The sequence below is a fragment of the Lontra canadensis genome, unplaced genomic scaffold, assembly GCF_010015895.1.
Source record: "Lontra canadensis isolate GAN:19392208 unplaced genomic scaffold, GSC_riverotter_1.0 scaffold43, whole genome shotgun sequence".
In the NCBI taxonomy this organism is placed as follows: Eukaryota; Metazoa; Chordata; class Mammalia; order Carnivora; family Mustelidae; genus Lontra; species Lontra canadensis.
The window spans coordinates 3,911,998-3,923,442 of NW_022631037.1; the positions used below are offsets into that span (position 1 = coordinate 3,911,998).

The 11,445-nt window shown below is 39.7% G+C and overlaps 1 protein-coding gene across 3 annotated transcripts; it reads left to right on the forward strand.

The window, feature by feature from the left end:
- The first annotated feature begins 3,010 nt into the window (after positions 1 to 3,010).
- Positions 3,011 to 6,803, forward strand: SRSF1 (serine and arginine rich splicing factor 1). Of its 3 annotated transcripts, XR_004384308.1 has the most exons (5): positions 3,011 to 3,331; positions 3,736 to 3,920; positions 4,303 to 4,475; positions 5,239 to 5,357; positions 6,288 to 6,803. XR_004384308.1 is itself a non-coding variant. In XM_032871981.1 (4 exons), exons 1-4 carry the CDS (start codon positions 3,138 to 3,140, stop codon positions 5,275 to 5,277), a joined length of 591 nt encoding a protein of 196 aa, XP_032727872.1. In that variant the 5' UTR covers positions 3,011 to 3,137; the 3' UTR covers positions 5,278 to 6,803. The 3 variants fall into 3 exon arrangements, 2 of the variants coding, with proteins under 2 accessions (XP_032727872.1, XP_032727871.1); XM_032871981.1 differs by having other exon boundaries at positions 5,239 to 6,803; XM_032871980.1 differs by lacking the exons at positions 5,239 to 5,357; positions 6,288 to 6,803 and adding an exon at positions 4,675 to 4,991 and having other exon boundaries at positions 3,012 to 3,331.
- Positions 6,804 to 11,445: the final 4,642 nt, after the last annotated feature.

Here is an 11,445-nt window from a genome sequence, read left to right on the forward strand (position 1 = left end):
TGTCCTATTCACTCCATATTAAATTCTACTTGTATTCCTCTGAACTGAACATCAGAAGTGATTGCACAGAATTGGACAAGAATAAATCAAAGCAAATTCACAATTTTCTTATATTCCTGCAACAAAAATACCTTGAAATTAAAAGCACCTATGTTTAAATCACTTCAGTTATCATTAACTTAACATTAATCAACAGATGAGCCTAAATAACTCTGAGTGGATGTATAAAATAAGTGTGCTCACTGAATAACTATTCAATGAAAGAATCAATATATGATATACACACAATTTTTTAAAAAACTCCTATCTTTTCTGCTACTAACTGAATAGGACAATGCTAGAAACTGAATAAATTTGTTGAAATAGTGTCTTTTTTGGTCAGCTTCTCATTTTAAAAATTATTAGTTTTTTTTGTTATTAAAACCTCAGTTTCAAAAATATCATTGAAGGATAATCAATGAAGGGTGGTCTAAAAGATAAACAATCTGTCCTTTCCTCTAAAAGTTTCAGAGGTTCTCTTCCCTTTGGGAATCTACTGACCCCTTTAAGAATCTGATTAAAATTTCAGATCCTCAGGGCGCCTGGGTGGCTCAGTGGGTTAAAGCCTCTGCCTTCAGCTCAGGTCATGATCCCAGTGTCCTGGGATCAAGCCCCGCATTGGGCTCTCTGTTCAGCAGGGAAACTGCTTCCTCCTCCCTCTCTCTAATTGTGAGCTGTCAAATAAATAAATAAAATCTTAAAAAAAAAAAAAAGAAAGAAAACGTACATGTACATATATGCATAATTTTGGAACCCATCACAGAGAGTTCAAGGACTACCAAAGATCTTCTATGAATCTGTTCAGAATCAAATAGAATTTGCTATTATGGGATCAATCAGAGACATCTGTAAAATGCAATCAACTTTTAGAACTAAGAAAACATGGCCTCCTAAACAACCTACTTATTTTTTAATCTCAAAGGCACTTAAAATTTTTAAATTTTATTTATTTGAGAGGATAAAGAATGAGGGGGGTGGGGATGCAGAGGAAGAAGCAGACTCCCCGCTAACCAGGGAACCAGACATCGGGCTCAATCCCAGGACCCTGAGATCATGACCCAGGCATAAGGCAGACACTCAACCAACTGAGCCACCCAGGCGCCCCAGCACTTAGGGTTTTGAATATATTTGTTTTCCCTTCTTTACTATGACTTCTGGGATGACTGGAGTTAAATTTGTAGTCTGCCTTTAGTAACTGGCCAGGCAATTACTGCAGGCATTTTGTATAGTAATCTCACCCATGACTTCATCTTAATTCCTCTCTCCTTATTTTCCCATTTCCCCTGAGTTTTTAGTCCAGTTTTTTTTTTTAAAGATTTTATTTATTTATTTGACAGAGAGAGAGTGATCACAAGTAGGCAGAGAGGCAGGCAGAGAGAGAGAGGAGGAAGCAGGCTCCCTGCAGAGCAGAGAGCCTGATGTGGGGCTCGATCCCAGGTCCTTGGGATCATGACCTGAGCTGAAGGCAGAGGCTTTAACCTACTGAGCCACTCAGGCGCCCCTTTAGTCCAGTTTTAAAGACTTTTTTTTTTTTTTTATTAATTTGACAGAGAGATCACAAGTAGGCAGAGAGAGAGAAAGAGAGAGGAGGAAGCAGGCTCCCCACTGAACAGAGAGCCCGATGTGGGGCTTGATCCCAGGACCGAGATTATGACCTGAGCCGAAGGCAGAGGCTTAACTCACTGAGCCACCCAGGCGCCCCCTTAGTCCAGTTTTAATAATGTTTTAGGGTATCAATGACTCACACCCTTGGGGCCTATTGAAAATACATAGTATGAAAAAAATCCCCCTTAAACTCAGGGTGCAGATGTTTTAGCATATATATGACGGCAGGGTTTTCTTAAAAATGGAATTCATTACTAATATTTAAAAATCCCAACATTTCACATAAAAATCCAGATTTCAGATGTCTCGGGGAAAAAAAAAAAAATGTAACAAGTTCTTATCTCTCTGGGCCAGCATGCAAGTGGGATCAGTCCTGAGCAGTAACTGTGGTCTCCGAGGGTCACAGTTCTCACACATCCATTTTGCTCTATATACATTTTGTCTATATACTACCTGAGAGGTCCGGGGGTGAGTTCAGAAAGAGGAACGAACTTCAGGATTCTGCAAACACACACACATGCTTTTTCTTGATGTTTGAATGGGCTGGACAGGCAACAGGCACAATTCACTCTTCAAACCTTCACCGGACCTCTCCTCTGCGCTAGGCCCAACCCGTAGGCGATTAAAGAGAGGCTGCGGTCTGAGTCCTGGTTAACTTCTCAGGGTTCGAACCACTGCCACTAGAACAAGGTGTGCTCAAGTGAGCTACACAAAGTTACGTTTTGAACCCACAGCAGAACGGTACTTAGCGCAGAGTATTTACTAAGTCATCTAAGCTGGGTTGCTCTAAATTAGACACTTGTCTAAGCAAACCGCCGCCTGTGCGGAGGAGAAAGGGCAGGAAGACAAAGTCACGTCTCGGCTCGAGATTGAATCCCAAGCATCGGAGTTCCCAAACCAGCCCCACTCTCTGAGGATGTCCGCGTTTCCGGAGCAACCACCAGGTCCCTCCCCCCCTTAGCTCCGCCCTCAGCAGGCTTTCCCGCCAAAGGCCGTTAACACCGCAGAGCATTGTGGGACAAGACTCAAGGGTAGGTTTCACCCAATGCATTCAAGGCGCGGACTCGTTTTTATTTTTAAAAAGAGACTCATTCCCGGAAAAACTATCTTTTAAGGCTCGTCAGGGATTAGTAACCCCTCTAAGGAGGAATCGGTGTTTAATTTTTACCAAAAGGCTAGTCAATTCACTTGCAAACCACTCTGCCAATCGGGAACGCGAGGAACTTTTTTCTCCCTTCGCGCGGAGGGTGACGTCGCGCATGCGTGAGCGTACCTTTCGCGGCACCCGTTACGCTCTTGCGCGTGCGTACTGAGATCAAATAGCTGCTTCCTCCCGCTTCTCTTCCTCCCTCCCCCCATATCCGTGCGCCGAGCTGATAAAGGCGCCATTTTGGACAGGCCGCGGGAGACGTGGTGTCGCTGCGGGCTTGCTCTGCCGTGCGCTAGGCTTGGTGGGAAGGCCTGTGCTCAAGTCCGCGCTTTTCGTCGCCGCCATGTCGGGAGGTGGTGTGATTCGTGGCCCGGCAGGGAACAACGATTGCCGCATCTACGTGGGTAACTTACCTCCAGACATCCGAACCAAGGACATTGAGGACGTGTTCTACAAATACGGTGCTATCCGCGACATCGATCTCAAGAATCGCCGCGGAGGACCGCCCTTTGCCTTCGTTGAGTTCGAGGACCCTCGGTGAGCGGCCCGGGGCTTGCCGCCTTGAGGCAATAAGTTGAAGTAGTTGGGGAAGGCCTCGATACAGAGAATGGGGAGGTGGGCTCTTAGGTTGGGGGTAAGACGATATCGTCCATGCAGGAACCGAGTAAGGAGCCTAGTCGCGGTGTTTTTTCTGGTGGCTGGGCCCACGGACGTCCCCAGCAGATTCCCCGTCTCGGAGCGGGAAACTGAGGCGCCGAGGGCTGGTGTAGTGGTCGGGAGCCTGGCGTGCTTCTGGGTGGGGGAGGGGCCATTCCTATTATGCAGCGCATGTGGGCTCTTCCACGCTGGGTGCGCATGTGCGGGGGCCGCTAGTTCCTGACTGAGTTAGCTGCCCCTCCCGGGCCTTATTCTTAAACCTCTTGCTTTCTGTGATCACGCAGAGACGCGGAAGACGCGGTGTATGGTCGCGACGGCTATGATTACGATGGATACCGTCTGCGGGTGGAGTTTCCTCGAAGCGGCCGTGGTACAGGCCGAGGCGGCGGCGGGGGTGGAGGTGGCGGGGCTCCCCGAGGCCGCTATGGCCCCCCGTCCAGGCGTTCTGAAAACAGAGTGGTTGTCTCCGGTGAGTTTATTGTTCGTGAGGGGTGTTGAGAAGGGACAGGAACCACTTTTAAGTTTCTCCTTGAGTGACCAGTTTTGACCAATTCAAGTTTTTGTGGTACGTCGTAAGTTACTTAAGTTTCTTGGGTGAATTTAGTAAACGAAGATTACTGTAGTGGAGATAACTCCAATATACTACTGACTTAATTTACCATTAGGTTGGATACCTAGAATATGAAGATTTTGACAGATAATTTTGGACTTCGGATTCCAGGATTTTAATGAACTGCTCTTTACCTAGGACCGTGAACTAATCATTTATTTTAAAGTAGTCCTTGTTCTAGTGTAAATTTATGTTTAATGTGAAATGTAGGGTGATTGGTATTGAAAAAATACTTTTTTAGGACTGCCTCCAAGTGGAAGCTGGCAGGATTTAAAGGATCACATGCGTGAAGCAGGTGATGTATGTTATGCTGATGTTTACCGAGATGGCACTGGTGTCGTGGAGTTTGTACGGAAAGAAGATATGACCTATGCAGTTCGAAAACTGGATAACACTAAGTTTAGATCTCATGAGGTAGGTTTTACATTTACTCTTTTCTTTGGCCAGAATTGGATACAGTGGTCTAAACAGTGGAATTTGAAGGTAAGATTCAGGCAAGGGTGTCCAAGTAAAGTACCAGATTCCTGGTTTTAGTTACATTGTATTCGTTCAGCATGCCTGAAGACAGGTGAAAGCTTAGATCTTTCAATCGAAAGTTCTGTCTATTCAATAGGGAGAAACTGCCTACATCCGGGTTAAAGTTGATGGGCCCAGAAGTCCAAGTTATGGAAGATCACGCTCTCGAAGCCGTAGTCGTAGCAGAAGCCGTAGCAGAAGCAACAGCAGGAGTCGCAGTTACTCCCCAAGGAGAAGCAGAGGATCACCACGCTATTCTCCCCGTCATAGCAGATCTCGCTCTCGTACATAAGATGATTGGTGACACTTTTTGTAGAACCCATGTTGTATACAGTTTTCCTTTACTCAGTACAATCTTTTCATTTTTTAATTCAAACTGTTTTGTTCAGAATGGGCTAAAGTGTTGAATTGCATTCTTGTGTAATATCCCCTTGCTCCTAACATCCACATTCCCCTCATGTCTGATAAATTGTATTTTAAGTGATGTCATAGACAGGATTGTTTAAATTTAGTTAACTCTCTCCATGCTCTTCAGACTGTGATATTGTGTAAATGTCTATTCTGCTCTGGTTTGTGTGAACTGGGATGTTGGGGGTGTTTGTGGTTATCTTACCTGGGGAAGTTCTTATGTTTATCTTGCTTTTCATGTGTCTTTCTGTAGACATATCTGAAGAGATGGATTAAGAATGCTTTGGATTAAGGATTGTGGAGCACATTTCAATCATTTTAGGATTGTCAAAAGGAGGATTGAGGAGGATCAGATCAATAATGGAGGCAATGGTATGACTCCAAGTGCTATTGTCACAGATGAAATTGGCAGTATTGACCTTATACTAAAAGGCAAGGGTTGAAAATGATTATATTATATATATACATCTACCTTAAAACACTTGCAAACATCTTATGCAGTTATCTTTAGCTACAATTGCTTTGCTCTTTAAACCTTGGCAATTGTGGCAAAATTATATTGCCCATTTTGTAACAGTTTATTTTGCTCCCTTCCCCCCTTTTTTGTTTTAATAGGGACTAATGTGGGAAGAACTGGCTAATTTGTCACAGTGCTTAGTTACAACTGTTAATGTGTGACCTGCTGTTGGTGTACATGTGGGTACAGGGTGTCTTTAATTCCAACCAGATAGAGTATAATATCAATACTGCTAAATCTGCATGTCCTCTGTGTGACTGATATAGCGTTGCTATTTCATTTTTTTAAGACAAAATGAAAGCAAAATAGAATTCCAATGTATTGGTGTAGATAATCTAGTTGGGAATACTTTTAAGTCTCACCTTCCCCCTTTTAAACTAATATTCATAATTGACTCATGTTTAAAACACTTTAATTTACAAATTAAATTGCAGATGGGAGCATTAGGTTTAGTTTAGACTTAGGGTGGGTAGCAATACCAGTAAACTTTTCAACTACATAACTTTTTGCAACCACAAAACCTGTAATACGCTGTACAGTAACAAGTGTTGGCATTATCAGTTGAACTGTAAATATAAAATGCTTCTTCCGATTAGTCTCTATGATAATTAAGTTTCTAAAATTTATCTGAACACCATTCAGAAACTTGTTTTGGGGAATTTGATAGTTATTGATGTACATCTGTTAAACTGATGACAGACATAACTCATCATTCCCCAGAAACCTTTTTTGATTACAGTATCTAACATTTTGCCTCCTCTTTTTTGGTTTTGCTGGTTATAAAGGTTTGGATTGGAGAGGGCTCACTGGATCCCAATCCTTGGAGCTGGATCATTGGATTCAAATCATAATGTGGATAGGATAGGGAGGATGAATTACAAGGATTCATGGAGCGGGATCAGATTACCAGGAACATAGGAGTGGATTCCTGCCCCAACCAAACCGCATTCGTGTGGATTTTTTTTTTTTATTCAACTTAATTGGCTATTCCAAAGATTTTTTTTTTTTCCTATTTTTGACGATTGGAGCCCTTAAGATGCACGATGGAATTGTGTTTTGCATTTTTTGGTAAAAGGAGCAAAGCGAGGACCTGGAGATAATACGCTGGAGCAATCTCCTTGGAAGGATTCAGCACGAGTAGATGGTAAACATTTAAAGGGGAAAGGGGGGGTTTGTTTAAATAGTAAATCAGTAAGTCACTTCTAAATTTAAAGAACAAAATTGGAGTTGAAGAATAAGTAGGTTTCCAATTGGCTATTGCCGTTTTTCTTTGAAAAAAATAAACATTTTTTAAAAAACTATGCATGGTTGTCCTTTTTCCTCTTCATGTAAAATTTTAACTGGGTGACTAGTTTATCAGTTAATACTTTGATAAGATTCTGTTACGTGTTAGTAAATTAAAGGTTCTTGAAAGATTATCTCTAATAAATGGAATTAGCCATCTTATTGTTAATTATAAAAGTCTTTTGGGGGAGATAAGGTAAGAATAAGGCAATTGTGTATATAGTATGTTAAATGGGTGATCTAGTTTCTGAAAGATAATCTTCCCATACTTTGATAAAAATGATTAAATTTATAGATGTTTATTTTTTGGTGATCATCTAGACAACATAGGCTTTGTGCAGAATCGGGTAGTGACTAGTTAATGTTAACTTGGAAATAGCCTTTGAGATTTTCAAGCTTTTCTCAAAAATTGGTAAGTATTAAATCTTAAATTCAGTGCAGATTAGAACTCTTAACACAAATTACATTTTTTTCTGAAATGTAATACACTAGAATTTTAACTGCTTATTTATTGTTCATGAGAAGCTGGGCTTTCTTTATAATTGTGCCTTGCAAACCCTTCTCAGCTATAATATTCTGTATCCAGAACATACCAAAGCAGTGATTTATATTTTAGTCTGCTCGTTCTTGTATCTTTTTGATAGCCCCTTGGTGCTAAATTTTCAAGGAGTTGGGGGAGGAGATTTTTACTTAAAATCCCTAATCTTTTTCTTTTGATTTCCTCATAGCTAGTCAAAACCATCAAAACATTTTCTGCACCCAAAAGAAATAACTAAATATTAACATTTGCCTTGGATGCTAATAAGAGTTGGAAGCTGAATTTAAGACCACTATGCAGGTGACATAATTCGAAACCTAGGAAAAGCTAGACATAATCTTGGTAATAGAAGAAGTGGCCCCAAGGGATTTGCATAAGGACACCCAACCAAAACATTTAGATGAGCCTTGTGGAATGTAAGGAGGAAGAGCGGGGATGTTAAGTTTAAAACTAAGACTGCACTTGTAAGTAACTTGGTTTAGATTAAGAAAGTTACTAGTTTCTGTGCAGGAATTCAAAATAACAATGTTCAAGAAGTGGAAGGATTTTTACTATTTAAAGTATTTGATGTATAGAGTATAAGTATTTTTAAACTAATCTTGGAAAGGTTAATGTAAGCTAAACTTAAGCCTATGTTCATTGAATGTGTTGGAAACCAGATCAAGATGAAAAACTGCCTTCAGTGAAGATTGAGTGCATTTAGGCTAAGTTGAAAGCTTGTGTTCTGCTAAAAACTTCAGTAGTCCAAACGTCAGAATTGAGGTATAGAAAGTACTGTCTGATAATAGGGTGTCTGCAGATTAGAGGGCTTGGCTGCATATTTATAGAAGATAGATGGGCACCGGACCAGATAGCTCAGAGCTGTGAGGGCAGATGCAGACTTTTGTTTTTTAGTCTTAGGAAATGAACCCTAAACCTCTGCCCATTTTGGCAGTTGTAAGAAGAAAGTTGTACTGTTTTGCAACTAAAAAAGTAGCCCTGAATTGTTCCCCTTTTCTCTCCCTATTTATGTTCCCTTAGAATAGTGTAGGGAGCCTATAATTAGTTTGTTATTTTCTAACCAAGGAAAAACTTTAAGAAGCAATTACTTTTCATAACGTCAGATTGAATAACCCACCTTGCTGTTCAGCCCACATCCTTCTGGAAACAAAAGGTAAGAAACCTATTTTCTGATTCCTAATTGTTTGGGATCTGAATTTTATTTTTAAAAATTTGTTTAATAATTTTTAAAAAATAACTATGAACAGATTTTCCTTGTTAAAAATGTTTGTCCCCACTAAGTTTCATACCTTCATAAATTGAGTGCTCCCGTGTCCACTTAAGTGTAGTTCAATATGATTCTAGAATTTCAGCTTTCTCAGTTTTATCTTTGAAACTTCTTGCTCGTTAGGATTGATGTGTGGTGGTTTTTTTTTTTTTTCCCAAGTTTTCTGTGTAGATGAATTTCTTAACATTTCTTCTCACTTTGTATATGAAAGTGTACTGAAACCACAAATTAAGTTCTGTGTATTTACCATAAATAGTATAAAAAGAGACTTAGGCTGAAGTTCTGTTGTAACAGTCAGTCTTTGGTTTCATTTAGTTCCATCCCAGTATGAAGAGTGCGAAGGCAGAAAACCTGTTCATGATCTCTTATCTGAAAACAACTTTTTGTTGAATGTGAAACCTGACCAGAATTGATGCCTTCATTTTGCACTTAACTGGGAATACATGGTCTTCTGCAGAAATACTGAGGTTTCATTACACACTTGCCATAGGCATTGCTGGGGGTGTTACATGATACAGAGTCTATTTGTATACCTTATTTTATTATATAAACTGCAAATGGCTCTGAATTTCAAATACACCTGCCCCCTTGAGTTTGGGTAAGAGATTATAGAACTCTAATGAAATAATGAGCTAAAGCTTCATGTGCATGAAAACAAACCTGTTAGTGTGGATCCTTTCTTAATGGAGATCTAAGTTTCCCATCTTTTTAGGCTGAAGCAGCCACGAGAAAAAAGGTATGACCCACATTTCTTTATATTCTGTTGCTTAGTGGACTCACAGTTGTACACTGAAGGAAGTACTCTGCCATCCTAGTGTATGTAGTGGTATATATTCAGTTCTTTGGGGGTAATTTTTTTTTCCCCAATACTTTACAGGAATATTGGTCAATACAATCTATAGCAGAAGCTGGGATTGGCATGAACTGATGAGATTATAAGGAAATCTCTGTTCATTTTGATTGTCTTTTGAATAGATGGTAGTCCTGACAAAAATTTGTTCTAAGTAGAGGCCCAAGAAGTTGTAGTTACATTTAAACCAGCACTTAGTCCTGTGATTGAGGGCTTTGGGGATGCATCTTGATGACTTAAAAGCTATACCTGAAGGTGGTTGTGATTTTGTATGAATCGAGAAATTTTTCTATTTAAAAAATCACTTGGTGCTTCTGTAGTACCCCAAAAAAGTAAATAGAATGAATTTTTTCATATGCAAGTTAATTTAGGCAGAAATAACCTCTTAAACATTTTAGTAAGTTCCTTCAGCTGGGTTATTAGGGAGAGAGAATTTATGCATGCCTTTGCATAAGGAGTTGCTGTTTCAGGTGTACAGAATGACAGAGGACAGTACTTAAGATCTTGAGTTCAGCAGATTCTGGGTGTTTGTCTTTCTCTCCAGTACAAAGGACTTAACTCCTGTCATTGCCTTGTGACTTAGAACTCTATCTGCTATTGAAAGAACTATCAATGGTAATAGAAATGGAGAGCCTCCCTAGAGTGCTATATACTCCTCTTCACCAGATACAAGCAAAACAGCAGATAGGGTTGCCAAATGTCTAGTTAAGGTGTTTTTTGGTATTTGTTTTTTTGCTTGTTAATTTTACCATGTTCTTTTCTATTCCCCTATTGGAGTAAATGCTAGGGAAAACCATGTAGCCACTAGAGGGAGCTATTATACAAAGTCACAGGAAAGTATCCTTACCACAAAGAATCGCTTAAAGCTAGGTGGAAACAAACTATCTTAATCCTATCTATCAGCTCCGAAGTTAAGTGGGGTGTTTAAGGGTGGGTAAGTTTTCTTTCTGTATCTGTCCAGTAGAGGATCCATTTAGGTCTTGAATAGAGCTTTATTAGTACTGAACTGCTAAAGAAGAAAATTAGGTTCAGGGACTTAGAAAATGCTGAAAATATGAATCTGCTTACTTTTCTACCTCCCCTGTACACTTAAAGATAGAGATCAGTAAGGCCAGAAGAGTAAGAATTGGGTCCCGGAGTAGATGTGCTGCACGTAGCAATCTAGGCATAAAATTGATCTTAGGAAAAATGAAAATGTTTTCAGAAGTCTTTGTTGTTTGTTTTTATGGCATGAAACATTTCTGGACTGTAATTTCTCAGCATTACTAAGATACTTAATGAGTATTAGTGTCTTAAACTGTTTATTCATGAAGTTGACTGTTTATATTTTGTTTTCTAGGCTTTTTCTTAACTAAGCACAGAGTATCTTGTGATCAGGAAGTCCATACACATAGTTCTCTTGTCATGTTTATTTAATGTCATTTTATATTAAGACTGCTGAAAATTTGGGGGAATTAACACTTTAGCATTTGTCATTCCCATCATCTCCTTCCTTATAACCTTACATTGCAAAAAATGTAAGGGCACAAAGTTACCTCCTGTTTAAATTAACTAAAAATATTGCTAAAGTTTCTTAGGCCCATTTGATGATACAGTTTAGTAAATATAGTATGGGAGCACCCTCCTTAAAACATTGTTAGAAACTTGTCTTCTTTGAAAAATAAGATACTAAGAGCAAATAAAAGAATTTTTCCGGGAGAGAGAAGAAAATTAAGTTTGCGCAGTAGAGCTTATCTGCCTGCCTGTCATTTTCTGTGGCAAGTGAGGCCACAGAAGGTGGTTGCTGACTAGTAGGCTTGGTACAAGTTGGATGGAGAATGCTCTAGACTGGTTATTTCCTATCCTTAATTCTAGGAATGTTAACTGTGAGGTCTCCTTAATTTAACTTATGAAGAGACACTCTAAAACCAAAATTGTACAATTGAAAATCCAGTATTTCCCTTTGTAAAAGGAAAAGGCTAAACTTGGAGATTGTAAAGTGCCAGAGGCGTGGCAGAATTGTGT